This window comes from Pseudovirgaria hyperparasitica, assembly GCF_010093815.1.
Source record: "Pseudovirgaria hyperparasitica strain CBS 121739 unplaced genomic scaffold EJ05scaffold_5, whole genome shotgun sequence".
Lineage (NCBI taxonomy): Eukaryota > Fungi > Ascomycota > Dothideomycetes > Acrospermales > Acrospermaceae > Pseudovirgaria > Pseudovirgaria hyperparasitica.
In genome coordinates this window covers 1,065,487-1,090,929 of record NW_022985553.1, presented here as the reverse complement: position 1 = coordinate 1,090,929, position 25,443 = coordinate 1,065,487, and the positions used below count along the sequence as shown (strand labels likewise).

Below are 25,443 nucleotides of genomic sequence, written 5' to 3'. Positions count from 1 at the left end.
CAAGATGTTCTCTTTTCCCTTGAGCTGCGCGTGATATAATCTGTGTTTACCCCCTTCTTCTGACAATTCCGTCCGTTTTTGGAAATGGCCAAGCTCACCTAATGAGCCACACATTCCTTTGTATCCGTTTGCAGATCTTCAGATCTTGGAAGGGTTATCGAGCATTCTTTTGATATATACTGGTCAGTACCTCCCTCCTAAGGAATGAATAGCTCTCGCAAGCTCATCACGGCGGACAGGCGCCATGTTAATAATATTTCTCTTTGCATTTCTCGCCGCTGCATCTGCGGTGCCGTACGTTTCATTGCCGTTCAATTCCCAATATCCCCCCGTAGGACGCGCCGGTCAAGTATATAGCTATGAGCTGTCTCCACACACGTTTGGCCCGCTGCCCGACGCGGCCGACTTCCAGCTCGCACTCGACAATGGTCCATCATGGCTGTCACTCAATTCTACATCTCTCGTTTTGGAGGGTAAACCGGCGGAAGAGGATGTTGGATCGAGTTCTTTCAGCATCGTGGCTTCAAAGGGGGCTAACCAGGTGACAATGAACTGCAGTCTGCGCGTTGTTGATTATCGTGGACCTGATGTCAAAGGGGATCTTGTGGATGTCATGGTAGAAGGAAATGATCGCACTGGATCCACTACCGTCTTGATTGCCCCCGACTCCGCAGTCCTGGTCGAGCTCGCAGACGATACGTTTGGCTCAGAATGGAACAATCTCTCGTACGCGGCTACGAACGATGATGGACTACCTCTTCCTAGCTGGTTGAACTTCAATCCCGATAACCTGACGTTCTCCGGCCAAGCACCTCGTCTAGAAAATGCATCTCAGCTGTTTGATATAAGGGTAGTGGCATCAGACATGGACGGCTTCGCCAGCGCGGAGCTTCCGTTCACGTTTGTCCTAAGCGAGCACAAACTCGCGTTCTCGCCTGTGAGTCCGAATATTACGCTGAAAACGGGTGATGCTGTTCACTTCGACAGCATCGGGAGCATGCTGCAGTTGGACGGGAAGCAAGTCGAGGTCGACCAAACCTCTTCACTATCAGCGCATGGCTTACCAGACTGGCTAGAGTACGATTCGAAGACAGGAAGTCTTGACGGAAATTCCCCGGACGGTGTCGAGTCACTCGCATTCTCCGTCGAGGCCTCGGACAAGTATGACGGATATGTCAACACAACCTTTACCCTGACATTCGTGCCATCTCTCTTTACAGGCGCCATACAGACATTAGACGCCACGCCCGGCACAGCATTCAGCTACACGTTTCCCGACTCGCTGTTTGCCGCCCAGGGGCTGAACATTGCCCTCCAGACTACCAGGACCACTGCGTGGCTGGCATACAGTCCGGCGAACAAGATCATGTACGGCGACGTGCCGCTTGATATGGCGACGGGAGACATCGAGGTCACGCTTGTCGCGACTTCGCCTCAGCATCCCTCGACGACAGAGCGCAGGATTATCAAGATCCACCTCACGCAGGCAAAGACGAAGGACGCTATGTTGCACAAAAAGCGCATCATAATGGTCATCTGCCTGATGTCGGTACTCGCCATCACCATCCTTATTGGCATGCGAGTGCTATACATTCGCGCACGCCGCCGCCGTCGTAGTCGAAAGACTGATCCCAAAACAATCTCACACGGAAACCACCCATCGAATCCCTACACCATCGGCACAGATCCCGACACCGACGACGATGACGACGACCCCGAACAAGGCTCCGCCGTGGAGAAATCTGAGAAGCAGCACGCTCCATCAAACCCATCACCACCCTGTCTCGAACTATCCGAAGCACCACCCACTAAATCCCATGCACAACAGCCCAAACCCACAAACCCCTCCTCCACACCACTTACACCCTTCGGCCGCGACACACTGTTCGTCCTCACAGAAGCCTACGGACGGTTGTCAGCGCGAGACGGTATCTGCGCCACAGAACGCGCCATAAAACGCGCCGCCTCCTCCCCTGAATCGCACAAAAACGACAATAACAACAACGACAAAATATCTAAAGCGAAACCCAAACCCAAACCCCGCAAATCATCATCATCGCCACCAAGTCGCACACCCAGCAGCATCAAGCGAAAGGGCGAAGTCGCTGCCGCCGCGCTGCGCCGTAAATGGAGTAATGCTAGCGGCGTGTCGCGCAGCTCGTACTCGTCGAGTGCGCTCTCTGCGAAGCTGTCCGAGTTTCCGACACCGCCGCTGCCGTCGCTGCCGTCTCTCCCGTCGCTGGTGACGGCTGGGTCGGTGGGAATGGGGCGGGATGGCGTGGTGAGCCGGGTGGATCGGGTGGTTGCGGAGGGAGAGATGGCGAACAGCACCACGACGAAACAGAAACAAAAACAGAATCAGAAACGCCCGCGTCCTACATCCACGCTCTCGATGTTTCCCCCACCGTCATCGTCCACGCCGAAGACGGGGTTGAAGGTAAATCCGACATGTCCTGTGCATGGCACACTTCGACCCGGCAGCACACCCCACCCCAGCAGCACACTACACCGCCGCAGTCCGAAGACAAAACTACTCTCGCTTCGAAGATTTCTGTCGCCTACGTCTAGATCTACACCCATAATCAAATCCACATCTAAGTACAGATCCAGATCCAGATCCGCGCTGCGAACGCAGGACCATACACCCAATCAGACACAAAAACGAAAACAGAAAGAAAATCAAAAAGAACAACATGGCAAGACTAAACATACCCCCTGCTCAGCACATACGCAAACACCTACCACTCTGCCCTGTACAATACACACGCCACACGCCACAGCCACCAACGAAACCACAGTCCCAACAACCACCACCGCCACAACAGTCCCTACAAACATAGCCACCATCACCACCACCACGACAACCACCCCGAAAGACCTCCCCAAACCCACACAAACACACCCAAGAATAAGCACAATCGGCCCCGGGCTCCGCTTCATCGACTCCCCCTCCTCATCCCGCTCCGCATCCCAATCCACGCCCCTGCCAATTCTATCCACACAGTCACAAACACAACCACCCACCTCACACAGTCCGCACACTCCACTCAACGCCGCACGACTAAGCAGCGCGTGGAGCACAATAGATAGTAAACAACAGGGAGAAGGAGGAGGAATGGACGGTGCCCAAGTTGAGCAGGGGAAGGAGATGGAGATGGAGTCATTGGGTGGTGGGTTGGGGTTCTGTGTGCATGTGACGGCGCCGGTACCGGCGAGTCCGGTTGCGGGGACGGAGGGATGGAGGGTTGGGGATGAATGGAGAAGGAACGGAGGGATAGAGGGATAAGGGATGAAGGCGGAAGGAACAAGGGAGGGACAAGAGAGGAGAATTGGGATGAGAGTCGATTGAACAGGGCAGGTTTGGCATTATATACACTTACTGCTGCCAACTTTTTCTTTGTCTGTTTGAATGGAGCGGTTCCACATGTTGTTGGCTTTGTCTCATATGTAACCTGCTCGGTATGGCAGAGTTGAAGTATATACGTTAGAATTTGTACCAATGTTACTGTTAGCATGACAGATAGTACAGCACATCAATTATTGACGTTGCATTTGATTGACATTGTTATCGTTATTTGCTATTGTAACAGATGATGACTTTGGTAAAAGCACAGCTTTCTCCCCAAACGCCGTCATGTTGTTGATGCCGTTACACCCATGTGACTACGTGAAAAGCGAGATTATACAGACTATGCCATGCTCTCGCGCACAGCAATGGTGTGTGGTAGTAGTGGAAGACGTAGTAGTAGAATCATAAAGTGGCACTTGGCCAACATTGGTGTTTCGCACATTCCATGAGGTCACACCGCCCACCACGTCTCACCTAATCCTTCTTGACAGCATCCTCCTCCTCGACACTGCCGGTGCTGGCCAAGGTGCTGGCAGTGGTGGCCTTCTCCAGGGCCAGGGCGTCCAAGTCCTCAGCCGTCGGACCATGCAGTTCTTCCTCAAAGACAGGCTCAGCCTCAATGGTCTCGAACTTGGTCTTGAATGCGGAGAGATCATGACCATGCGAGGAGGAGTTTGTGCGACGGCGTGGGTGGGTCATATTGTAGTTGAAGTCTTCGAGCTCGTCGCCCTCGCGGCCCCTGTGTCAGTGTTAGGGAAGCTATGAGACCCAGGGGAAGTTGGCTTACCAGTTGCCTTTGCCTCCACCGTTCTTCTTGGTCTTGTTAGGGTCGGAGTCTGCGTGACCGGACTTTGCAAAGTAGCGGGGCATGCAGTCTTCGTGGTCGGCGGTACCGTCAGCAATGCCGGCATGGTCACGGTCGTTTGCTTTGTGGGAGCGAGTCACTGTGATGAAAGAGTCAGCTTCAGCTTGGAGATGAAGTAGTAAATTGGATGAATTGGACAATATAAATGATTATCACGATGATGACAAGGTCCAAGTAATGCTGTGAGTGAATGGAGGGGGGTTGTGCAGCCAAAACAAAGGACGACAGCAGGACTTACTGATTGTTGAATGGCGAGAGACGATGGAGTCAATTGGTAGATTGGTGATGAAGCAAGATGGATGGATGGTCGAGATGGAAGCTTGATCAAGATATATGAAAGAAGAGAGATTGGAGGTGAGAAGGAGAAGCTATTGGGGAAGTCAAGATTCGATCAGCTGCTACTCTCGTGACTTAGGTGTGGACCAATGAGCAATGAATGCGGACATCGGAGTGTGGACCATCACACAGGAGCGGGGAGGCTTGACGGAGTGGAAGAGGGGGCGTACCTTGCAGCTTGGGCCAGATGCAGATGAAACGTGATCACATTTGTTGTTTTGATCAGTGCAGTGAGAAGACGAAGTGGATCTGGAGTGGAGGGGATTGCGTGGAAGTGGAGTAAAAGGTGAGCTGAGTGCAGTAGTGATGTGATGATGTGAGAGATGAGGCGGTTGAAGCACGACAGCGCAGGCGATGGTCACGCGAGCTTGAGCTTGAGCTTCAGCTTCATTGTGGAGGTGTAAGGTTGTGTATACTGCTATATTAGGGAGAGGTATCTAGTGCAGGAATGCGGGGCTGCAGCCATCATCAATTGCGGGCTCACCTGCAAGATGGCCATCTCTATGAAAACGTGTGAAGATGCAGCATCATGTAGCCTTTCCGTCTCTCTTAGACAGCGTTGACGGGAAAGGCGTTATCAAACGAATGAATGACTGATCGGAGAACAGAGCTATCAGAAAGCAGCATACGTCATACGTCATATGTTGAATGTTAAATATCGCAGGAATGCATTAGTTATGCGACCAATGCAGGCATCCCACAGTCCAGACTGCAAACGTGACTTCAGACCCACTGCAAAAAAGGGCCTTTATTCTTCTTCCTGTTGATTATGATTATTCCAAGTATTCTTAGTGCTCACTACTCAGGGCCCCCTGGAAATGCCCAAATCCGGGGTAGAAGAGGCGCCAACACTGTTTTAGCACAGCGTGAGGTGACCGTCGCCTAATAAACGTGACTTCTGTGGCTTCTGTGGCGTCGTCTGGCCCGCGATCCGAGGCCGTCCTCCGGCTTTTCTTCGCTGTCTCTTCCTCTCCGCTGTCCGCTGTCCCCGCCGTTTGTCAGCCAGGCCAATGCCTCCGCAGTCGCTCTACTATCAACGGTGCTCCAAGAATTCACTCTCTACGTCCTCCTTCTAGCCAGTCTCTACGCTGTGTCTACCTTTTTCCTCTATATATTATTCGCGTACTTCGCGCCATACATACACGACTGCCAGCTATGGCTCCCTTTGTGACCCTGGACAACACTGACGACCTCGACTTGACCCCGCCTCCTTCCTCCAAAACTTCTTCCTCTCAATCCCGCACACTCCTCCTTGCGCCACCATCCATATCCTCACATCCAGAAACCCTCAATCGAATATTTGCCGACTACAATCGCAATGTCACAGACCTCCAGATGCTCGATCGACTGGCCATGGGCCTTGTCTCGCTCCCCGATTCTACCTACGACGTCGTGCTACTTCTGACCGACGCCGATGGTACCCGCGCAGAGAGCCAGAAGCTGTTACATAGACATCTAATGGAGAAGATTGTTGCTACAATGAAGCCTGGAGCCTGTCTGAAAAGTCAGGATGGCAGTTTCGGTGCCAGCAACACCGCCGAGCACACAGAGGCCATTCTCTCTGGTCTCGTGCGCCAGGACAATGACGGCATGGTGAAGCCAGACACATCTTCAAGCGCGTCGGTACCGCTGCGATTTGGAAAGAAGAAGACGAATGGGACACCTGTGACGGCAATCAGCGAGGCAGTGCCAGTCACATCTAATGTGAAGAGAAAGGTCGATGAGGTTGCAAACCCAAGTGGTGTAGGCTTCGTCGACTTTAGTGATGACCTGGACCTCATGATTGCGGGGGAGGATGATGATGACCTGGTCGATGAAGACGACCTTCTGACCGAGGCCGACAAGGCACGACCTGTGACACAGCGTAGGTCATACCAATTCACATCGAAGAACCTCACTGACTAGTCTCAGCCCCCGAGTGCAGACCCAAGGCAGGCAAGCGACGCCGTGCATGTAAAGATTGCACTTGTGGCATGAAAGAGAAGCTTGAAGCCGAGGATGCCGCAAAGCGCCATGCTGCAGACACAGCTCTCGGCGCCATGAAACTCGAGGCAGACGACCTCGCAGAGGTTGACTTCACAGTGCAAGGAAAGGTTGGCAGCTGTGGGAACTGCGCACTGGGTGACGCTTTCAGGTGCGATGGCTGCCCATATATTGGACTACCAGCTTTCAAGCCGGGCGAAGAAGTTCGTCTGCTAAACAACGACATCCAATTATAGATAGTATAGGATGGCGTTGGAATATGGTGGCGTAACTTTCGGATATCATTTTTTGGTGTAGCAGACGTTGTGCGGAACATATACCGACTTAGCATTGGCTGCGGAACAGGACTTACTGTATGATTGTAACTATGGGTGTGTAGGGAGACTCTAAAAAATATACCTAGATAATTAGTCTCCGTTGTATACAAGCTGCATACCAATAGGACTACAATAAGCATACACACATGATGCTGAAGCCTAGAGCCGCCCATCATAACAGTCAAATACTCTTCTTGTAGTTGCAAGCCATTCTTTCATCCCGAAGATCTAGTATTTTCCCGATGCCGTGCAGCCGTTCCAATCTTGGTCGTATGCGCGAATCGGGCTTAGCGCTTGACAACAAAACACCCAGTGCCTGCTATACCTGGGAGAGGTTAGATCAAAGGTTTGCGAAACTCCGCCTACGTTCGTCCAAACATTCCTTGAGCTACAAGGCGTCGACATCGAACACGCGCATCTTCACCGCGCGCCGTTCATCCTCCTATCATCTCCCATAATGTTCTCTCCCGACTCGACTATTCATAGCATCCATGGCACGGCGCCTCGAAACCCCCGGCGCCGCGCGCGCAACGACTCTGACAGCATTCGTCACCAGAGAAAACGAAGCAAGCTTTCCGATGAATTCTTCTCTGCTCCTGGTAACGAGAAAGTTAACGGGAATGGTCACATAGGCACGAACGGATCTGCCATGAATGGCCACCCTCGCGCGGTCTCGCATTCCTTGGACATGCCCGTGAGAGAGAAGAAAGCTTCAGGCGCTGCAAAGCGCGGCTCAAAGGCCGATGGCAGCATCGTTCTGGTGTGCACGCTCCAGACTCGTACACAGAAACCTCAGCTAACCTTATTGTAGACAAGGAATGCCAACTATGCCGTCAAAAAGCTACCCAGCTTACCTACCCATCTTCATGATCATCCTGAAGGTATGAAATTGCTGTATCCAGGAGGACAATTGAAGGTTTAACTGACCATTTCATAGAATCATATCGCGCCTTTCTCCTACAAAAATCTCCTTATGCGCTCGCTCTCACCCATAACCATGCATTCATTTTCGATTATACCTCGAACCAACGCGCCACTCCTCGAACCTTGAATCTGCCGCATATACTCAAACAGTCAGAGCCTATTCCGATCGGATCCCTCGTACAGACGGGTCCATCAAACGAGCTTGGACTCGTTGTCGTCTACCCCAGGACCGGGAAGATTGTCTTCTGGGAGAACGTGGATAGCGCGGAATCTCTGAGCCTCTTCCAGCAACGCCGGCAAGGAGTAGAAGGCACTGTTAATGGCTTACTGAGCGGAGAGACTGCGCTCAATATCATCGATGCTGGTGTTTCCGGCTTCATCCTCACATTTTCGACTGGCCGCTTGGCACAGCTTACGATCCGAGACGCCCAGGGCCGGCCTAGCATATCTGTTACCTTTGTTCGTGCCACTGGCGGTGGTGGTCTTTTCAGTGGCTTCAAGAACGTATTCTCGGGGAGCTCGTGGCGCAAGGAAATCGCGAATGTGAGACAGCGCAAGACACAAGAGAAGGGCCAATCAGACATAATCGCTGCGACGAGAGCAGGTTCATTTCAGCTGTGGACGATCGGATGGACTGGGCAGCACACTCTTCGCGCAGATATAAACGTACACGACGATCTGCTTGCCGTGCTCAAAGACTCTGCTGAGCCAGAATTGAAAGGCCAACACACTGAAGTCAGTTTGCTCGACTTTGTACTGCTCCCCGAATCAGTAGAGCGAAGTCGCGGAACACTGGTCGATCAAAACTCCAATGACATTCAACGTCTGTTCAGCGCCTTGACCATAGTGGCCATTCAAGGGCCATCAGAGCGTGGCTATGCCCTGGTAGAGTTAGACTTTGATAAGTCAAGATCTACTTCTCAGACCACGTCTTCTATCAAGCGACTCATACCAATACACTCATACGAAGAGGATGTCACCGAGTCTCTGTCAGCCCAGTTACTCCTACCCGCACCCAGCGCAATGGCCATCATTGTCTTTAACAAGGCGATTGTCGTCGCGTCGATTGCGGAAGTGAAGCAAACAGCGGAAAGTCAATTGCTGGGAGATTTTGGAGCACCAACTCCGCCGTTTCAAGATACTCTGTACCTGAATCGGAAAACCCATGTGAAATTTGTTGGATTTGGAGCGGAAGAAGCATCGCATTCAGACAGAAGCGCAAGATGCATCATCTTTGCACAAGGGAGTGGCATTCTCCGGATGGCAGCTGAGCATCCTGAGAAGAGCAAGCCAGTCGTCACAGTCAAAAGCAAGATTGAGCAGGCTGTCTTTTTTGCAAAGAATCCAGAAGCAATATTTGACTTCACACCGAGGTCTATTCCGACCTTCACGCAAAGAGAGATCGAAGTTGCTGCAGAGCAGGTTAGCAAAGAGATCTGTAGATCCTCATCTGGATACGTACCTGCAATACTACCTTCTATGGAACAGCATCTGAATCTGCGTGCGCAAGCGTTGTCCGGGCTGGCAGACCATCTGCGATTGAATTACCCACCGCTATCCAGGAACACGAAATGGGCGCTTCTATGGAATGCCGAGAAGGTCGCTGCGGCGGAAGGTCTCTGGAAGCACTATGAGGAGCGAATCCAGCAAGACGTCAATCAGCGGCCTCTTCTTCGAGAGATGGTGGATGTACTACACGACCGATACAAGACTAGTCTCAAGCCCGAAGCTGGCGAGGTGGACCCGGTGCGGCAATGGTTCATCAAGGACGTCGGTGGTATCGAAAACTTTCTCCCCTGGGCGTTCAACTGTATAAGGCTCGTCTACAAGGAAGGCTCTAAGGATCATCGGTCTGTGATGCAGCTTATCATCGAAGCTGACGACATGTTCATCCGAGCACTTACCACTACATTCAGCTTTCGCGAAGAAAACGTCACTGCTTATGGGCTTGAAGACGAGCCATTGGAAGATGCGATTCTCACTACAGGATTCAATGGGCTTCCCTGCCCGTGGACAGCAACTCATAATATCACAGACGCGACGCGGCAGTTGGTAGATGTGGCACGCCAGATTGCGGAAGATCTGGATCCCGACGATGCTCGAGACGATGACGACTTACAGCTGCAGAAGATCGCGCTTGACAATCCAAAGCTTGTCGGACTTTGCTGTCAAGTGTACACCGAGCGTTATAGCTGGCTGCTTGAGCAGGACGAGCCCAAATACCAGGCTTCTGGTCGTGATATAAGGGAAGACTATCTCACCAAGATTAGACCTAATCAGATTCGCAAACTCGAAGAAATCGGACAGGCTGATGCTGGGATGAAGTTGGCTGAGAAGTACCGCGATATGGGAACTCTGGTCGTGCTGGTGGGTGGGGAATACAGCTTCCTAAAAGAAAGTCTGAGGGACGGTAACGCGACGATCAAGATCAGCTCGGCCAAGCAGTTACAGGAGATGGATAAGCGCATCCAAGAATACTTCGTTCAATTCAAGGACGGCTGGGCGAACGCTTGGTATTCCTGGCACATTCACAGTAGCCAAGCCGCAGTCATGCTGGACGACCGTTACTCTGGTCAATCGTATCTTACCAATTACCTCCGCAGTGACCCGACTCGCGCCAAGCTCAGCTGGATCAACGATATTCTGAACGAAAAAGACTTCTTTGAAGCATCAAAATCCCTCACGAGTGCCACCGATCGCGAACCCAATGTCTGGTGCAAGAAGGTTGAAGCATCCATGGCCAAACTCACTCTGATTGCCGCCGCTGAAGAAGACCCTACCCTGCAAGACACACAGTCCAGTATAGATCTTCAACGCAGTGCCGAACGCAACCTCCAGCTCATCAGAGTGCAGGAAAAGGCCTACGGGTTTGTTCGTGCCGAAGTCCTCTCCGCTCTCGATTACGACTCGGCCCTCGACGGCTGCATGGAGAAGTTCGGCTGCGTCTTCGTGGGCGATGATCGCGACGCACTGCGCCAACTTCTGCGCCAGGGCTTCGAGCATCTCATCCACCACCGTGCGCTGACAATGGATCTCCTGATTGACGTGCTCACGCTGATGAACGACACCGACGAAGACGTGACGCACGAGATTGGCCGGACACAGTTCATCCTCGCGCTACGGGTGCTCGAAAGCCAGTGTCTGCACATGAGAGACGAGCAGCGCGACGAAATGCTCAAGCTCATCTGGAAGCGCATGATGCTACGCGACGGCTGGCAGACGATCAATCAGACGAATGATTCCAGCGATATCGCACTCCACGACACGCTGCGCAACACGGCGTTGTATTGTACCCTGAAGGAGTGCGCAATACGCAGTGGTACGTCTAACCCCAAACTTTCCAGCCATCCCCAATCACAAAACTCCCAACACTAACCATCCACGCACAGCTTCATTCACCCTCTCTCACCCGACACCTCCCATCCAACCCTCCGCCACCCTCGGCGCACACACAACCCCAGCCGCCCTCGAACCGCGCTTCCCAGCAAACTCCGATGCCTCCATTCTCAAGCCCATCCTCCAAGCCAACCGCGCCGATGACAGCCTCGTCGCCAACCTCGTCGCCAAAGCTCGTCTCGACCATTGGTTCAAGGCCACAAAGGACCTCGTCGTGGCGGATCTCGAGGCCAAGTATGCATTCGATGTGCTTGCGTCTCGGCGAATGCTGGTTGCGAAGGATCGCTTTGAGGAGCTGGAGAGTTGGGAGGTTGATGAGAGGGGGGATGAGGATGAGGATGAGGAGGAGGGGAATGGGAGTGCGGGGAGTGGTGGGTTTGAGGGGGATGATGAGAGGGGTTTGGATCGGGATGGGGACGTTGAGATGGAATGAGCGGTAGTGGTGGTAGTGGTGAGCAGTGAGAGCAAGTACGTCGCGAGGATAGAGGGCGAGACAAGAATCGACAAGAGCATGTATTTGTGTTCAGTGGTCTAGTCCAGCATTGAAAAACAGGCGTTTTTCCACCCATACACACACACACATATCTTATGGGACGGACAGCATGACGATGGTATATTACAGCGATGTTGTTCATTGTTTATGTTTCTTCTTTTTCGCACGCCCAAGAATGGCATGGGAAGAATGAAGAAGAAGTATATTCCACACGTACTATTAAAAGATTATGTATATTTGTTTTTCCTTCTCCGGGAACCTGCGACACTGCTAACCCACCTTTCCATCTTATTCTTCTACCCATCCATCCATCCATTCACTCTATTTATGGATGCAGCTGCAGCTGCAGCGGGGGTAGTGGCAAAGAAGAAACAAGAAATGAGCATTCTTCGTTAATAGTAGACTTGTTCTTTTTTTTTCGTACGCGGAAGCATATACACACATATATGTATATACACCAAAAAAGACCATTGTTTCAACCATTTACTTAGTGGGACGCTTTTGGGTTTTTTTTTCTTTTCTTGCTCAGTTCTTGAGTTTTCTAATCCTTAATAACATACATATGCATACATGATTAGCATATCGAGCACACCTAGGAGGACGCGATGCGAGGAATTGCCAGTAAGTGTCGGTACGGGAATACGCGTACACACATCAAGAAGCGGCATAATCTGGACAAGGCGCTGTATATTTGCAGCGAAAAGTAAAGGTTTAGCCTCAGCTGTGGTCGTTGCTCTGAGAATTTCAGCAGTGTGGTTTCTGCTATCAATGTAGGACGGTACAAATGACATTCGCAACTGTCCAAAAAACATCACGCGTTGCTGACACATGCTATGCACCCCAACTCCGGCAGCTGCAAGAGCACGATCTTGATCTCGGCTTGCCCGTCGAGGAACATCGGGATCGGGTCCGGCGAATATGGCAGGGGTGGCTGGCAGCCGGGTCTGCAGGTGTAAATTCCCCGTGCTTTTCGCCGTCGCCTCAGCGGTAGTGGTGGTGGTGGTGGTGTCGGGATCACTCTTGCTTGGGAGGCAAAAACGAGCTGCAAGAAGAATCTGGCGATGTCACGAGTCCAGACTGAAGCTGTAGGTGCTTAGCTTGCAGCGTTTCGTATGTGTGCCTGCAGCTGCATCTGCAGCTGCAAGTTCTAGACTAGGCTGCTGTACCTGCTTGTAAACTTTAGGCGTTGAGCCAGCGCAGCGTCTGGGCCGCATGCTTGACGCTTTTGCGGGTCGTCGGAGCATTGCTACACGACGCGCGATCAGTCATGGAAGGTTTAGGATAGCCGTTGACGCTGAAGCACAGCGTGGACAAGCAACCCCAACACAAACAGGACTGAGTATTGGCAACCAAAAGCGATTGGGGGATTGGGGGTGCGTGACACGTCGCTGGGCACGTCGCACGGCCCTACTCTTCTTGGTCTCTTCTGTTATCTGTCGGCCAGTCGAAGTGCTAGGAGGCTCTGGAAAAGGACAAAAAGGCTCTAAGCTCTAGCCGCACAGCGTCCAGTGTTGTGGCTCGCAGGCAAAAAAGGCCGTTTATTGGCGCGAGCCTCAAAGTAGTATGCGGCCTACCCACCACTGTACCGGCCCGCGAGAAGACTGGCGGCGGTTGCTGATGGGAACATTTGAGCTTGCATGCATGCTTCTTTCGAAGAAAAAGCGTGTGAAGGTGCCTCGGCGGTGTCTGCTACTGTCTGTGACAAGCATTGCTGTGTGATGATTGTCTGAAGTATGTCTCAAGAAGTCGCTCGCTGGCCACGACGGCGATGACGCGCCCGGTGGCAAATGCTACGAGTCCACATGCAAGGGACAGAAGCAACAATCGTGAGCCTCAATGTCCTGCTGTACTGTGTGTATGTGTATGTAAATGTACGTGTATGTGTGCGTGGTGTGTGCTTCGGTAAGGACAGTAGGAGTGACAAGCCGAGTACCGATTGAGAGTGCTATAGTGGAGGCATTCACCGCTAGCAAAGACAGAGTGAGGAATAGATGACTCAGCTACACGCCGTGACGAGCTCCCATCATTTTGAAGTCAACCTGAATGTAGTGTGGTGTTGAAGAGATGCTAATAATATAACAATTATGGTTTGTTGGCGATGAAATGATGGATGAAGGGGCCCAGCAGTTGCCCCAAGCACAACAGGAAGGCGAAGTATTATTGATAGCCTTAGGTTTAATTCTCAATACTTCGCGCTTACCCTAATCGGGACTCTCTTGGGCAGACCGCTCCGCTCCTTTCCAACAACTCACCACCACCTGCACCACCATCACAGCCCCAGCTTCACAGCTCTCCCTCTCCCCATTCTCTCCCATCGTCTTGTCACCCGCGAACTTCTTCATCTCTTTGAGAGCTTCGTGTCTCTCGAGGACACTCGTATCTCATTCCTCGTTCGCACCGCGGCAAGGTGTGTGACTGCGTACTGTCCGCCCCATAATATCCGCCTTCTCGCCCTTCCTCCGTCGTCCCCGTCCTCGTCCTCGTCCTCTCCGACAACGTAGCAGTCATGTCGAATTCGTCCTCGAACGTCGTGGGCGTCCACTATAGAGTCGGCAAGAAGATTGGCGAAGGCTCTTTCGGTGTTATTTTTGAGGGAACAAACCTGCTCAACCAGCAACAGGTTGCTATCAAGTTTGTGCGTCGTTCTGCCCATACTGTCGGTCCCTTCTGGGCCGTCAACACGCTGCCGCCGGACCGCTTGCTAATACATACTCCAGGAGCCTCGTAAAAGCGATGCACCCCAGTTGCGAGACGAGTACCGCACGTACAAAATACTTGTGGGATGCCGTAAGTCCACGTTTTCTCCATACAGCCTTGCTCACGCGTGTCGTTTTGTCGAGGTAAAAGGCCGCGCTTGCTCCTGATGGCGGCTGTCCACAGCCTCGATGCCGACCGTCGCCTGTGACTTCTGTCTCTGTTATCTCGATACCGCCAGCCCGCGGACCTCGTCCTCTCAGTCAGTATGACTGGTACAATATGCATTTGAAAAATGTTGAGAGGCAGATCGATTTAAAGCGGCGGAAGTCGGGCATGTTTTTTTGTCCCTATCATATTGCTTTGCGCGGTGCCATATTCTTGATATACTGACTTCTTCCCAGCTGGAATCCCTAATGTCTACTACTTTGGCCAAGAAGGCCTGCACAACATCCTAGTCATTGACCTTCTGGGTCCCAGTCTTGAGGACCTCTTCGACCATTGCAACAGACGGTTCTCCATCAAGACCGTGGTAATGGTGGCGAAGCAGATGGTGCGAGCAGCTTTTTTCAGACGAGATGGCCGACTAACCCGAGCTTGTAGTTGTCGAGAGTGCAAACAATACACGAGAAAAATCTCATCTACCGTGATATTAAGCCAGATAACTTCCTCATCGGACGACCCGGCTCGAAAGCTGCCAATGTCATCCACGTAGTCGACTTCGGCATGGCAAAGCAATATCGTGATCCCAAGACCAAGCAGCACATTCCTTACAGAGAACGTAAATCACTCTCAGGAACTGCCAGATATATGAGTATCAATACACATCTTGGCCGCGAGCAGTCCCGACGAGACGATCTAGAAGCTCTTGGGCATGTGTTCATGTATTTCTTACGCGGTGGCCTGCCATGGCAAGGACTGAAAGCCGCCACGAACAAGCAGAAATATGAGAAGATCGGTGAGAAGAAGCAGACCACCGCCATCAAGGAGCTGTGCGATGGATTCCCTGGTACGTCCCCATAATATGTGTGTGGTAGCTCTGGGTGTCTAATGTCATGCAGAGGAATTAAACAAGTATCTGAGCTACGTCCGCAACCTCGGTTTCGAGGACACTCCCGACTACGACTATCTACGCGAGCTTTTTACGCAGGCGTTGAAGAGTACCGGCGAGGTTGAAGATGGCGAGTATGACTGGATGAAGCTGAACAATGGTAAGGGCTGGGAAACCCTAAAGAATCACCCTACGGGGGGTCATCTCCCACACAACATCACAGCCACCAACCGTGAACTAGGCGGCCAACGTGCCTCGCGCACCCCGGTTACTCGCGACGACATCAACAAGCCACTTCCAAGGCCTGGTGCAGCCCGTCAGCCAGGCGGTATGCGGGCACCACGTGGGCTAGATTCGAGCAATTACGACAAGCGGCAGAGCGAGGCGAAGCTCAATGCCCCGGAAGGAGGTTCGGCAGTTGCACAATTCCAGAACAGCCAGTCAAATCTCCAACCAAGAAACATAAACGCTCAAGGTCAGATGACCCCGACACCGGCGCAGGCCACCGCGAGGGGACCACAACCTGAACCGAAAGAAGGGGTTGGAAAGAAGATCATGAAGGTCTTGTGCTGTGGTAAGCCGACGTAGCTCATGGTTTTACGAACTCTCTGACCGCTCGCAGCGTAATTATGACCTTCACGAACATCTCTATTACTATCTCAAATATGGCGACTATCCACGAACTTAGTCCCACATAGAGCGCCCGAACTGCATATCCACATGCATCGATTGTGATGCCCGGACACCGTCACACACTATTCTCGCACTGCTTTACGACTAATTCGATATTACATGGCGTCCAACTTCGCGCTCAACCAGACTGCGGCATCCACCGCGCAACCAACACCAAACTAATCTCGTCATTGGAACCCATTTCCTTGTCTACAAATCGACACCACCGTATCATCTTTCGACAGCGGCGGCTGAACATACACTTTTAATACTCAACAAATCCTTGTCTACTGGCATTCTTCCAAACGGAAAACACACCAGGCAAGCGGTACTCATTGACGAATCTCGATGTGCTACGACCTATTGCCGCGTGTGGAGTCTGCATCACGCTCTTCTCTCACCAAGTGGTTTGGGAATCTCGAGAACCATCTTTCGCGGTCGCTGATGGAGTCGAGAGATGTAAATGACGCAAAACAAGGAAGAGACCACTCTCCTCATCAGTCGGAAAACATACATGTAGTTGGAAGGACCAACAGAACCGAAATTTGTATTGTTATGTCCTTCTAGCGTCGGTCATTGCCCTACCACCACCAAATGGCATACGTACTTGCATCCATCCACAGTCCTGCCTTGTCTCTGCATTCTGCGCAATCTCTTTTTTTGTTCTTGCTATTTGGTCGTGTTGCATTTGCACAGCGCTTTCAGCGGTCACCATCCCCCGTCGTTCATTTCCGTTCTTGCATTGGCTTGCCAAGGTGACTTTTACGCGCCTAGCTCGGCTCGGCTCGGCTCGGCGTAGATGGCGCAAGGCTTTAGTGACAGGAGGATCGTCTTGGTGGCTGACTTGCCAGTGTCACATGTGGGGAGGAATTGGGTGGGTGGTGTGGGTGTTTTGGAGTCAGTGGTGGTAATGTACTTTAGACTAGCGAAAAAAAAGTAGGGGAAAGAACACAAAAACACTACTGTGATGTATATGACTGCGTTTCACGTGCATTCTTGAACCGGGCTGGTGTGCGTTGACATGTGATTTTGAGGCAGCCCCTGTTGAAAAGGGGTCTCTCGAAAAGGAGTCGAAAAGGGGGTTTGATAGCATAGTGTGCTCCTGTTTCTGTTTTGCTGGGTCTTTGGTAGCGTATCTATGGATTGCACGTCTGACTTGAGACATGATCTGCGCAGTTCAGCATGTAATTATGTGTCTCACAAATTCTCTATTCCCATATGCGCGCCCTGAATATGTACAACTTTCATAGTACACGAGTACAAACAGTCCCCATCCACCACCACCACCACCACCATCACTCCGTAACACTATCCAAACTCCCAATCCGTCGCGCCACCAGCGGCGCATCCTCCGCCAAGCTCTCCGCCACACGCTTCGCGCGTCGCCTGGCATCGATATACATCATATACTCCGTGTACGTGCGCGGCATGACGCGGCCGTTGCCCTCGACATGGAACGTGAAATGGAACTGGCCGGTCGGCTTGGCCTCGCCGTGCTCGACGCTGCGGACTTTGCTGTCGACGCGGACTTGCACGCGGGTATGATGGGCGCTGGCTGATGAGGAGCGGGCGTCTTCGGCCTCGGCGTCGGTGGCGGGCACGAGGGGCGGGTCGGTGTAGACGACTGTGGCGGTGAGGTAGAGGATTGAGCCGACGGGGACGGGGTTGAGGAAGGCGGACGGGTCGAGGGAGACAAAGGTGGGGCGGGAGCGGGCGAACTGGGCGGCGGTGCAGAAGGCGAGTTCGAAGGTCTGTTTGAGGAGGAAGCCGCCGAAGATCATGAAGTGGTGGCGGTTGCGGAATTGGGGCTGCATGATGGAGGTTGTGCGGAGCACGGTGGCGTCCATGAAGGTGAGGTTGTCGGGCCGGCGGAGGGCGTCGGAGGGGTCGTGGTATTGGAGTTGTTTCTGCCACATGTGGTGGATGATGTCGGATTCGAGGTCGTTGGGGGTGTGTTTGAGGAGGGCGGTTTGGGCTTGCTGTTTGCGGGCGCTGGAGTTGCGGGCGCCGGCGGCGAAGAGGCGGTGTTCTTCTGGGGTGGAGGGGGTGATTGGGTTGATGTTTACGGGTCTGAATGTGTGGTTAGCTACGTGTGTGTCGGTCGAGATGGGATGTGGAGCGGTACTTCTTCGTGCCTGGGTCGAGGGAGACCATTGTGAATGTGCAGTGTAGCAGGACGTCCTCGTCCTTGACCTTTTCGCCGTCCTTTGGCGCCCTGGCGACTTGGAGTGATATCTCCATGCTGCTCCTGCCAGTGGCATATGTGACCTGACCGCTGTATTCCAGGTCGCATATCTCCGTCAGGGGGTGCTTGATTGTGATACGATCGCAGGCGGCAGTGACTGTAGTGACGCCGTCTCCCGTATGTTTATATGCAATCACTCCTGAGAGGGCGTCTAGATCCATGAGGATCGTTCCAAGACGTATGTGCCCGGCGGCATTCAGGTAGGTATCGAGTAGCCATGGATCTTGGGCGAGAGGAAGTATCTACTACGTTATCAGTCAGTGTGACTTCTGCATGAGGTGTAAGGGCTCCTTACGACGCTGTGATAGCTATCCGACATGCGCTTCGGCGTGAGTTCGCGGTCTCTTGGGGTTTCTGCCTTTCCGGTAGACTGTGATGGGTCTGGCCCGCCAGCCTGCTTGGATCGCAAAGCTTCTATCCATGGTGTTTGAACGCGGTTCTCGGTGAGGGCACGGAAGACACCATCGGTGGAGCGTGGTGCAGAGACGTGGAGATGGCGGTGACCGGGGGTGGTAGGATGGGTAGAATGCGATTGGAAGAGTCGGATACTTCTAGACAGTCTTCGAACTGCAGAACGAGGTGCTTGTACAATCATAGCGAGAACGAATCTGTCCTTGGAAGAATTGAAGAATTGAAGAATTGTCCATTCATGAAGACGAACGGCAGCGCATGTTGTTAATATAGCTCCTGAGCTTCGGCCGGGAAGTCGGACTAGACCGTCATGGCGCACCCGACATCATCGTTGTGCGCAAGCTTGAACATCGTTTTTTGCAACTCAATCATTTCCATTATCGCCGCTGTCAGCGTCTATTGTCTCTCATGGTCTGCTTTGGGAGCTCACCAGTCCATAATTGTCGACTTCTGCTACCACAGGTTCTCTTCTCCGTCCTTCAATCCTCCTCCAAAGCCCCACGATGCCCCTCCAGATATCGCATCTCGCAAACTTTACCCCTCCCGCTTCAACGCGCACTTGGCAATCCCAACCACACCCGACTCTTCCCCTACTAGCAACAGCCTCGTCAGATAAGACCGTTCGCATCTACTCGCTCACCTCTTTCAATCTCATAACCACCCTCTCCGGCGGCCATAAACGCTCCATTCGCTCCGTCGCGTGGCAGCCCGCCTTGCGCAAAGGCGACGCTGTGCTTGCAACAGGTAGCTTCGACGCTTCAGCTGGGATATGGAAGAAACACTACTCTGGGGATGCCGTAGAGTCACTGAATCATGGCATTGTCAGTACGGACGAGAACGATAACGATGAAGATGATGACGACGACGATGGTGAATACGCCTTTACCGTGCTACTCGATGGCCACGAGAGCGAGATCAAGAGCCTTGCCTTCGCCCCGTCATCCCGTCTGCTAGCCACTTGCTCGCGTGACAAGTCTGTTTGGATATGGGAAGAGCTTGACGATGACAATTGGGAGACCATGGCGGTGCTGAGCGAGCACGATGGCGACGTAAAGTGTGTCGCCTGGCACCCGGCGGAGGACCTGCTCGCCAGTGCCTCATACGACGATACAATCCGTTTATACAAGGAGGACGTCGATGACTGGGAGCAGGTAGCCGTCATCCAGGGGCACAAGGCCACCGTGTGGTGTGTTACGTTCGAAGGCGCTGATCTACCAGGCCTCAAGGCGACTCCCTCTGAGGAGCTGTCGCAAGCACAGCGCGACTTTCTGATCCAACGCGCTGCATCCGGGCCACGGCTACTATCAGCCTCAGACGACCTCAGCATCCGTATTTGGCGCCGCGAGCCTCCTGCGGACGACGCGAACGCTGCACGTAACACTGGAGTACCCAGCATCATCCGCTCGTCAAACATCGATGAGACCTGGCTTGAGGAAGCGCAATTCCCGGGTACCCATACTCGAGCCGTTTATTCCGCATCATGGAGCACTACCAGCGGCTTGGTGGTCAGCGCGGGAAGCGATGGGATGATTGTTGTGTACAAAGAGCAGTGGAAGTCAGGGGCTGAAGAAGATGTTGGGACTGAATGGACTGTTGTGGCGAGTATCGAGGCCGCCCATGGAGTTTTTGAGGTCAATCATGTGGTGTGGGCGAAAAGGTGGGACAAGGGAAGGCGCAGTGAGGATGAAGAGGTGATTGTGAGCACAGGCGATGACGGAGAAGTGAAGGTGTGGACGCTGGAAGAAGCAGTCGGAGGTTGAGATGCATGCAAAAACCGTGTCTGCTAGTAGAGTTACGCTGCGACACGAAGGACAAGTAGACCATGCAATTTTGCGGATCTGGAGCAAGCTCGAGTAGAGGATGGCAGAGATCTTGTACCGGTCGACTGCTGCTATCCCTCGAGATCGTGCCCTCATACGTCTCGAGCTCCTGTAACAGATGTCTGGATAGATGTCTTGCAACTATGCTATAAGTTAGCCGACGGACGGTTGTAGGTACTCAGACACGAATCTGCAACTGGCGCCCTGCAAAAGATAGTAGACAGTACAGATGTATATATGAAGGTCAAGAAGTTACTTCGGCTTCTTATATAGATAGTCGAGAATATAGCGCACTAAAAGGAACCATCATAAAGCAAGAATGTATCTCCCCTCATAACGAAGACATTACGCTAAACCTATACTGGGTGTAGCGTACTATAGCGAGAGAGTCAAGATGCAAAATTCACTCCAGTTGTGCAAGGACACTTTTGCTTAATAGACACCTACATCTTGGTTAAGTAATACCATTGTGTGCTCCCAAATATCTGCACTTCTCGGCTTATCGTCTCCGTCAATCTCGACCAACAAAGTCACAGATGGCGAATTTTGCAGAGTCAAGCAAGACCTATGTCGTAGAACATCTGGATCCTGAGCTGGAGCAATGGTCTGCTCTAGAATATGCAGCTATCGCTAAGGAAAGCTACGAGGCGAATGCGCAATTTCTGCTATCTTCGGTGCCGGAGTCGCTTGCTACCAATATCCCTGGGGTTGTCAAGCAGAGCAAAGGTATCAAAATAGAGCAGAGGAGCGTAGAAGAGATCTTTGCATCTCAAAAGGAGTCTGTCTGCTTGCTGGACCCTGCGGCTAGCAAAGAGCTTAGCCCGGAGGATGGCGACAAGTTCACAGTCTTTCTGTTCGGTGGCATATTGGGTAGGATTCTGCCTGGTGTGTGCTAGATAATCAAATGCTGATGAGCAACTTAGGCGATGACCCTCCACGAGGCAGGTCCAGATGTACACACGAACTTATGTGCTACTAACATGATATTCAGACAGAACGTCGGAGCTTCGCAAGAAAGGATATGAAGGCCGTCGGCTTGGCCCTGTACAAATGACGACAGACACTGCTGTCAGAGTAACACGAATCGTTGTTCAAGATCGCAGTGAGTCATCAACAACGCACAAGACAGCATTTATAGCTAAGTCTTCCGTGTTCAGCTCCTCTGGAAAAGATCGAGTATGTGGATCATCCGGAGTTGAAGGTCAACAAGCACGAGAGCACGGAGATGCCATTCCGCTATGTCAAAGGGAAGGATGGCGAGCCTGTGATGCCTGAGGTGAGGCTATACGTCTCGGGTGCATATCAACTCTACTGACATTATCAGGGTATGATCGATCTGATCAAGAACGATTCAGAGAGGGGTTTCGGTGAGCTATTATGAATAGCGATCGCCAGGCACACGTAAGACGAAACAGGCATTACCGCTTCATGATCGCTGGCCCGCTTGAACACGGACTACCAGCCAGAGTAATGTTTTGGCTTACTGGGTGTGGAACGTATAGAGTGCAGCTTTACTCTCGTCTTGTGGGGTCTGGAGATATGACTTGGTGCATCTCAAGCTGACAGGAGAATGCTGAAGCGGAATACGTTGGAAGTGAGAGAAGCCGTAGGTACTCTGCAGGGTTTCGTTAGGGGCCACATACATGAAACTCGCGACCATGCCAAGCCGCGTGGCCTGTATAAGAGAGATCGAGTATCAAATGAGCTATGACAACGATCTGAGTGTAGACTGTGTATGAGATGATAACCATGAGACTCTGAGGTTGCAAGTGCTTATATGCTATCACTGAAGTTGGGAAATGAACTATGACAAGGCCCGATTGTTTTGCCAATTGCACAGACATAACAAACAGTATGGCAGGTGTATAGATGATGAACGAGAGAGAACTTCACTTTACACTGTGAATAAGATATGAAGCCAAAAAATCTCACCAGCTCGACAATTGTTACAACACGCAAAAGCCACCCCCAAACCCAGCGCTAGCAGCAACTTCAGCCACCAACTGGCACGCTAACTGCATTTGTCCGGTCCACGACTCCTCTCACCTGCAAGACATAAGACGTAGGTATCGCAACTCTGGCCTGGAAAGCATACCTTCACATCCGCACTCTCCTATCCACGAATACCCATTTTACTTTTAGGCATACCATCGTCCCCAATATCCTCTTCGCCGCTCACTCAAACCGTACACTAATGAGATAACCGCCTCCTTCCCCTTGCCCATCCAGGCTTTCTCCGTCTGCTTACGACGGCTGGTTTCTCTTACAATGCGACCTTTTAATATCGACACACGAGGCTCATCAGCTGCTTCTAGCATTATGCTTGTCATACTACCTCTACTTTCCGCCCTGTGGATACCCACAGCGGCCGCAGACAAAAGAGCTGCTGACTACTATGTCAAGTCTCTGCCAGGGGCGCCAGACGGCCCGCTTCTCAAGATGCATGCTGGGTAAGCCTGCTTTGAAAAATCGCGTTCGATACTCTTCCTAATATTACACACCACAGACACATAACCGTCACGGAAGAAAATCACGGCAACCTCTTCTTTTGGCACTACCAAAATAGACACATCGGCGATCGTCAAAGAACGGTGATATGGCTGAACGGAGGGCCGGGGTGTAGTTCTATGGACGGAGCGATGATGGAAATCGGTCCATATCGTGTAAGAGAAGGCGGAAAGCTGGAGTATAATGAGGGCTCGTGGGACGAGTTTGCCAACCTGCTCTTCGTGGACAATCCGGTCGGCACGGGATTCAGCTACGTGGACACGAACGGGTTCCTTCACGAACTACAAGAGATGGCAGACAACTTCATGATATTCCTGGAAAAGTGGTTTGCGCTGTTCCCGGAGTATGAGAATGACGATGTATGTCAAGATGTGTCACAATCGGGAATCCCAAGGCTGACTTGTGAATAGCTCTACCTCGCTGGAGAATCGTACGCTGGCCAACATCTCCCCTACATCGCAAAGGCTATTATGGATCGCAACAGCAAGGCGGACAAGGCGAAGTCGACGTGGAACCTGTCCGGCCTTCTGATTGGAAATGGCTGGATTTCGCCAGTCGATCAGTACTTCTCCTACATGCAGTACGCATACAAGGAGCATCTCATTCAAGACGGGAGTGATATTGCAAGACGTGTTGCGGCGCAGCAAGCCAAATGTACGGAAGTTCTGAACGGCGACGGCAAAGGTCATGTCGACGTCGCGCAATGCGAGCGCATCATGACGGACATCCTCGAGATGACAAAGGACAAACACGCGGAGAAGAACCAGCAATGTCTGAACATGTACGACATTCGTCTCCGCGACGATGATTCCTGTGGCATGAACTGGCCTCCAGATTTGGCAGACGTCACTCCATACCTGCGACGCAAGGACGTTACCAGCGCCTTGCACATTGACGGCGACAAGAAGACTGGCTGGCAGGAATGCAACGGTGCGGTATCGTCCAACTTCCGCGCGCGCAACTCCGTGCCATCCATTGAGCTTCTACCTGGCATCCTCGGGACAGTTCCTATCGTTCTATTTTCCGGCGACAGAGACTTCATCTGCAACCACATTGGTACGGAGGAGCTGATCAAGAACATGGAGTGGAACGAAGGAAAAGGCTTCGAACTATCACCCGGCGTCACCGCCCCCCGCCGCGAATGGGAATTCGAAGGCGAGCCCGCGGGATTCTACCAAGAAGCCCGAAACCTCACATACGTGCTGTTCTACAACTCCTCACACATGGTCCCATTCGACTACCCGCGACGCACACGAGACATGCTAGACCGCTTCATGGGCGTCGACATTGCCAGCGTGGGCGGCCACCCAGTCGACTCCCAACTCGACGGCGAAAAGGCCGGCCCGGAAACGAGCGTGGGCGGCCACACCAACAGCACCGTCGGCCAGGAGGCAGAAAAGCAGCGCGTCAAGGAGGCGGCCTGGCACGCATACCAGAAGAGCGGCGAGGTCGTCCTCGTCATTGTCGCGCTGGCCGCCGCCGCCTGGGGCTGGTTCGTCTGGCGCGATCGCCGCAGGCGCGCGGGCTATCAGGGCTTGTTTACCAGCTCGAATAATGGTGGTGGTGGTGGTCGTGGCGGCGGCAACGGTCCTGTCGCCGTGGCTAGTCGCGCTGCGGGGAATCTCCGCGCCGGCCTCGAGAGCTTTGGCAATAGGGTCGGTCGCACGGAAGAGGATCTGGAGGCGGCGGACTTTGACGAGCAGGAGCTTGACTTGCGTGGGCATGGACATGGACATGGACATGGGCATGGACATGTGAACGGACGACGGCAACGCTACGCTAATGAGGCGGGCGGCGGGGAGGCGAAGAGTAAGCTGTTTGACCGCGATGAGGGTGAGGATGATGGTGGTGATCGTGATGGTAGTGGCATGGAGCAGGAGAGGTATAGCATTGGTGATGGCGCGGATCTGAGCTGTGACAGTGACGAGGACGAGGTAGATGAGAAGAAGGCGCGGATGTAATAGTTGTTTGTCGTGGAACCAGCCAGCCTATGTGTAGAGAGTGTACCGTACTGTACTGTACTGTGCAGGACTACTAGGCCATCCGGCGTGGGGTTATGGGGTGTAGGGTATGGGGTATGGGGTATGGGGTAGGGGGTATAGGACATGTATGCATTGGTATTGGAGTTTCTTCCTTTTCTCCGAAAGGTGTTTTATGTGTAGGCAGCTGGATAGACCCGAGAAAGAGAAAGAGGAAAAGGGGAAAAGAAGAATAATAACATAACGATCTTGCGATGCCGCGTGTGTGTGTGTGTGTGTGTGTGTGTGTGTGTGTGTGTGTGTGTGTGTGTGTGTGTGTGTGTGTGTGTGTGTGTGTGTGTGTGTGTGTAGACCATGCTGTTTGTTCTAATGTGTGTTACTGCATACATTGATACAATAG

At 52.5% G+C, this 25,443-nt stretch overlaps 10 protein-coding genes across 10 annotated transcripts; 8 read left to right on the top strand and 2 right to left on the bottom strand.

The window, feature by feature from the left end:
- The first annotated feature begins 39 nt into the window (after nucleotides 1-39).
- Nucleotides 40-2,877, top strand: EJ05DRAFT_310796 (uncharacterized protein). Its single transcript, XM_033740684.1, has 3 exons — nucleotides 40-182; nucleotides 240-2,437; nucleotides 2,611-2,877. The coding sequence occupies exons 2-3, from the start codon at nucleotides 245-247 to the stop codon at nucleotides 2,704-2,706; spliced, it is 2,289 nt and encodes a 762-aa protein (XP_033602266.1). The 5' UTR covers nucleotides 40-182; nucleotides 240-244; the 3' UTR covers nucleotides 2,707-2,877.
- Nucleotides 2,878-3,509: 632 nt separating this feature from the next.
- EJ05DRAFT_474871 (uncharacterized protein) lies at nucleotides 3,510-4,526 on the bottom strand. The gene is made up of 3 exons (XM_033743687.1): nucleotides 4,453-4,526; nucleotides 4,137-4,293; nucleotides 3,510-4,088 (listed from the first exon to the last, which is right to left on the bottom strand). Coding segments are annotated over exons 1-3 (423 nt in total). The 5' UTR covers nucleotides 4,454-4,526; the 3' UTR covers nucleotides 3,510-3,823.
- Nucleotides 4,527-5,372: 846 nt separating this feature from the next.
- EJ05DRAFT_474869 (DUF689-domain-containing protein) lies at nucleotides 5,373-7,031 on the top strand. The gene is made up of 2 exons (XM_033743686.1): nucleotides 5,373-6,414; nucleotides 6,462-7,031. The coding sequence occupies exons 1-2, from the start codon at nucleotides 5,706-5,708 to the stop codon at nucleotides 6,767-6,769; spliced, it is 1,017 nt and encodes a 338-aa protein (XP_033602264.1). The 5' UTR covers nucleotides 5,373-5,705; the 3' UTR covers nucleotides 6,770-7,031.
- Nucleotides 7,032-7,188: 157 nt separating this feature from the next.
- EJ05DRAFT_310858 (uncharacterized protein) lies at nucleotides 7,189-11,699 on the top strand. The gene is made up of 5 exons (XM_033740685.1): nucleotides 7,189-7,416; nucleotides 7,483-7,610; nucleotides 7,662-7,731; nucleotides 7,788-11,093; nucleotides 11,164-11,699. The coding sequence occupies exons 1-5, from the start codon at nucleotides 7,308-7,310 to the stop codon at nucleotides 11,601-11,603; spliced, it is 4,053 nt and encodes a 1,350-aa protein (XP_033602263.1). The 5' UTR covers nucleotides 7,189-7,307; the 3' UTR covers nucleotides 11,604-11,699.
- Nucleotides 11,700-12,447: 748 nt separating this feature from the next.
- Nucleotides 12,448-13,157, top strand: EJ05DRAFT_537041 (uncharacterized protein; the record flags this gene model as incomplete). The annotated part of the gene is made up of 2 exons (XM_033749356.1): nucleotides 12,448-12,613; nucleotides 12,847-13,157. 2 exons carry the CDS (start codon nucleotides 12,448-12,450, stop codon nucleotides 13,155-13,157), a joined length of 477 nt encoding a protein of 158 aa, XP_033602262.1.
- Nucleotides 13,158-14,169: 1,012 nt separating this feature from the next.
- On the top strand, nucleotides 14,170-16,035 carry EJ05DRAFT_484715 (kinase-like protein; the record flags this gene model as incomplete). Its single annotated transcript, XM_033745373.1, has 6 exons — nucleotides 14,170-14,298; nucleotides 14,381-14,450; nucleotides 14,762-14,910; nucleotides 14,961-15,366; nucleotides 15,419-15,982; nucleotides 16,031-16,035. The coding sequence occupies 6 exons, from the start codon at nucleotides 14,170-14,172 to the stop codon at nucleotides 16,033-16,035; spliced, it is 1,323 nt and encodes a 440-aa protein (XP_033602261.1).
- A 976-nt stretch (nucleotides 16,036-17,011) lies between these two features.
- EJ05DRAFT_310578 (Thioesterase/thiol ester dehydrase-isomerase) lies at nucleotides 17,012-19,024 on the bottom strand. Its single transcript, XM_033740683.1, has 3 exons — nucleotides 18,621-19,024; nucleotides 18,206-18,567; nucleotides 17,012-18,150 (listed from the first exon to the last, which is right to left on the bottom strand). The coding sequence occupies exons 1-3, from the start codon at nucleotides 18,918-18,920 to the stop codon at nucleotides 17,376-17,378; spliced, it is 1,437 nt and encodes a 478-aa protein (XP_033602260.1). The 5' UTR covers nucleotides 18,921-19,024; the 3' UTR covers nucleotides 17,012-17,375.
- A 49-nt stretch (nucleotides 19,025-19,073) lies between these two features.
- Nucleotides 19,074-20,860, top strand: EJ05DRAFT_474864 (WD40 repeat-like protein). Its single transcript, XM_033743685.1, has one exon. The coding sequence runs from the start codon at nucleotides 19,240-19,242 to the stop codon at nucleotides 20,494-20,496; it is 1,257 nt and encodes a 418-aa protein (XP_033602259.1). The 5' UTR covers nucleotides 19,074-19,239; the 3' UTR covers nucleotides 20,497-20,860.
- Nucleotides 20,861-20,975: 115 nt separating this feature from the next.
- Nucleotides 20,976-22,322, top strand: EJ05DRAFT_474862 (DUF431-domain-containing protein). Its single transcript, XM_033743684.1, has 5 exons — nucleotides 20,976-21,426; nucleotides 21,480-21,497; nucleotides 21,548-21,658; nucleotides 21,714-21,832; nucleotides 21,881-22,322. The coding sequence occupies exons 1-5, from the start codon at nucleotides 21,093-21,095 to the stop codon at nucleotides 21,935-21,937; spliced, it is 639 nt and encodes a 212-aa protein (XP_033602258.1). The 5' UTR covers nucleotides 20,976-21,092; the 3' UTR covers nucleotides 21,938-22,322.
- A 553-nt stretch (nucleotides 22,323-22,875) lies between these two features.
- On the top strand, nucleotides 22,876-25,025 carry EJ05DRAFT_498998 (pheromone-processing carboxypeptidase KEX1; the record flags this gene model as incomplete). Its single annotated transcript, XM_033746766.1, has 3 exons — nucleotides 22,876-23,006; nucleotides 23,063-23,423; nucleotides 23,475-25,025. The coding sequence occupies 3 exons, from the start codon at nucleotides 22,876-22,878 to the stop codon at nucleotides 25,023-25,025; spliced, it is 2,043 nt and encodes a 680-aa protein (XP_033602257.1).
- Nucleotides 25,026-25,443: the final 418 nt, after the last annotated feature.

Coding starts and splice junctions, on each gene's coding strand:
- EJ05DRAFT_474864 (XM_033743685.1), top strand. CDS start 19,240: ATGCCCCTCCAGATATCGCATCTCGCAAACTTTACCCCTCCCGCTTCA.
- EJ05DRAFT_474862 (XM_033743684.1), top strand. CDS start 21,093: ATGGCGAATTTTGCAGAGTCAAGCAAGACCTATGTCGTAGAACATCTG. Junction 21,659..21,713: donor AATCGTTGTTCAAGATCGCA/GTGAGTCATCAA, acceptor TTCCGTGTTCAG/CTCCTCTGGAAAAGATCGAG. Junction 21,833..21,880: donor GCGAGCCTGTGATGCCTGAG/GTGAGGCTATAC, acceptor TGACATTATCAG/GGTATGATCGATCTGATCAA.
- EJ05DRAFT_310796 (XM_033740684.1), top strand. CDS start 245: ATGTTAATAATATTTCTCTTTGCATTTCTCGCCGCTGCATCTGCGGTG. Junction 2,438..2,610: donor CGCCGAAGACGGGGTTGAAG/GTAAATCCGACA, acceptor GTACAGATCCAG/ATCCAGATCCGCGCTGCGAA.
- EJ05DRAFT_474869 (XM_033743686.1), top strand. CDS start 5,706: ATGGCTCCCTTTGTGACCCTGGACAACACTGACGACCTCGACTTGACC. Junction 6,415..6,461: donor GGCACGACCTGTGACACAGC/GTAGGTCATACC, acceptor GACTAGTCTCAG/CCCCCGAGTGCAGACCCAAG.
- EJ05DRAFT_310858 (XM_033740685.1), top strand. CDS start 7,308: ATGTTCTCTCCCGACTCGACTATTCATAGCATCCATGGCACGGCGCCT. Junction 7,417..7,482: donor TCGTCACCAGAGAAAACGAA/GCAAGCTTTCCG, acceptor ATGGTCACATAG/GCACGAACGGATCTGCCATG. Junction 7,732..7,787: donor TCTTCATGATCATCCTGAAG/GTATGAAATTGC, acceptor ACCATTTCATAG/AATCATATCGCGCCTTTCTC.
- EJ05DRAFT_310578 (XM_033740683.1), bottom strand. CDS start 18,920: ATGATTGTACAAGCACCTCGTTCTGCAGTTCGAAGACTGTCTAGAAGT. Junction 18,568..18,620: donor CGGATAGCTATCACAGCGTC/GTAAGGAGCCCT, acceptor ATAACGTAGTAG/ATACTTCCTCTCGCCCAAGA. Junction 18,151..18,205: donor CTCGACCCAGGCACGAAGAA/GTACCGCTCCAC, acceptor CCACACATTCAG/ACCCGTAAACATCAACCCAA.
- EJ05DRAFT_474871 (XM_033743687.1), bottom strand. Junction 4,089..4,136: donor GGTGGAGGCAAAGGCAACTG/GTAAGCCAACTT, acceptor ACACTGACACAG/GGGCCGCGAGGGCGACGAGC.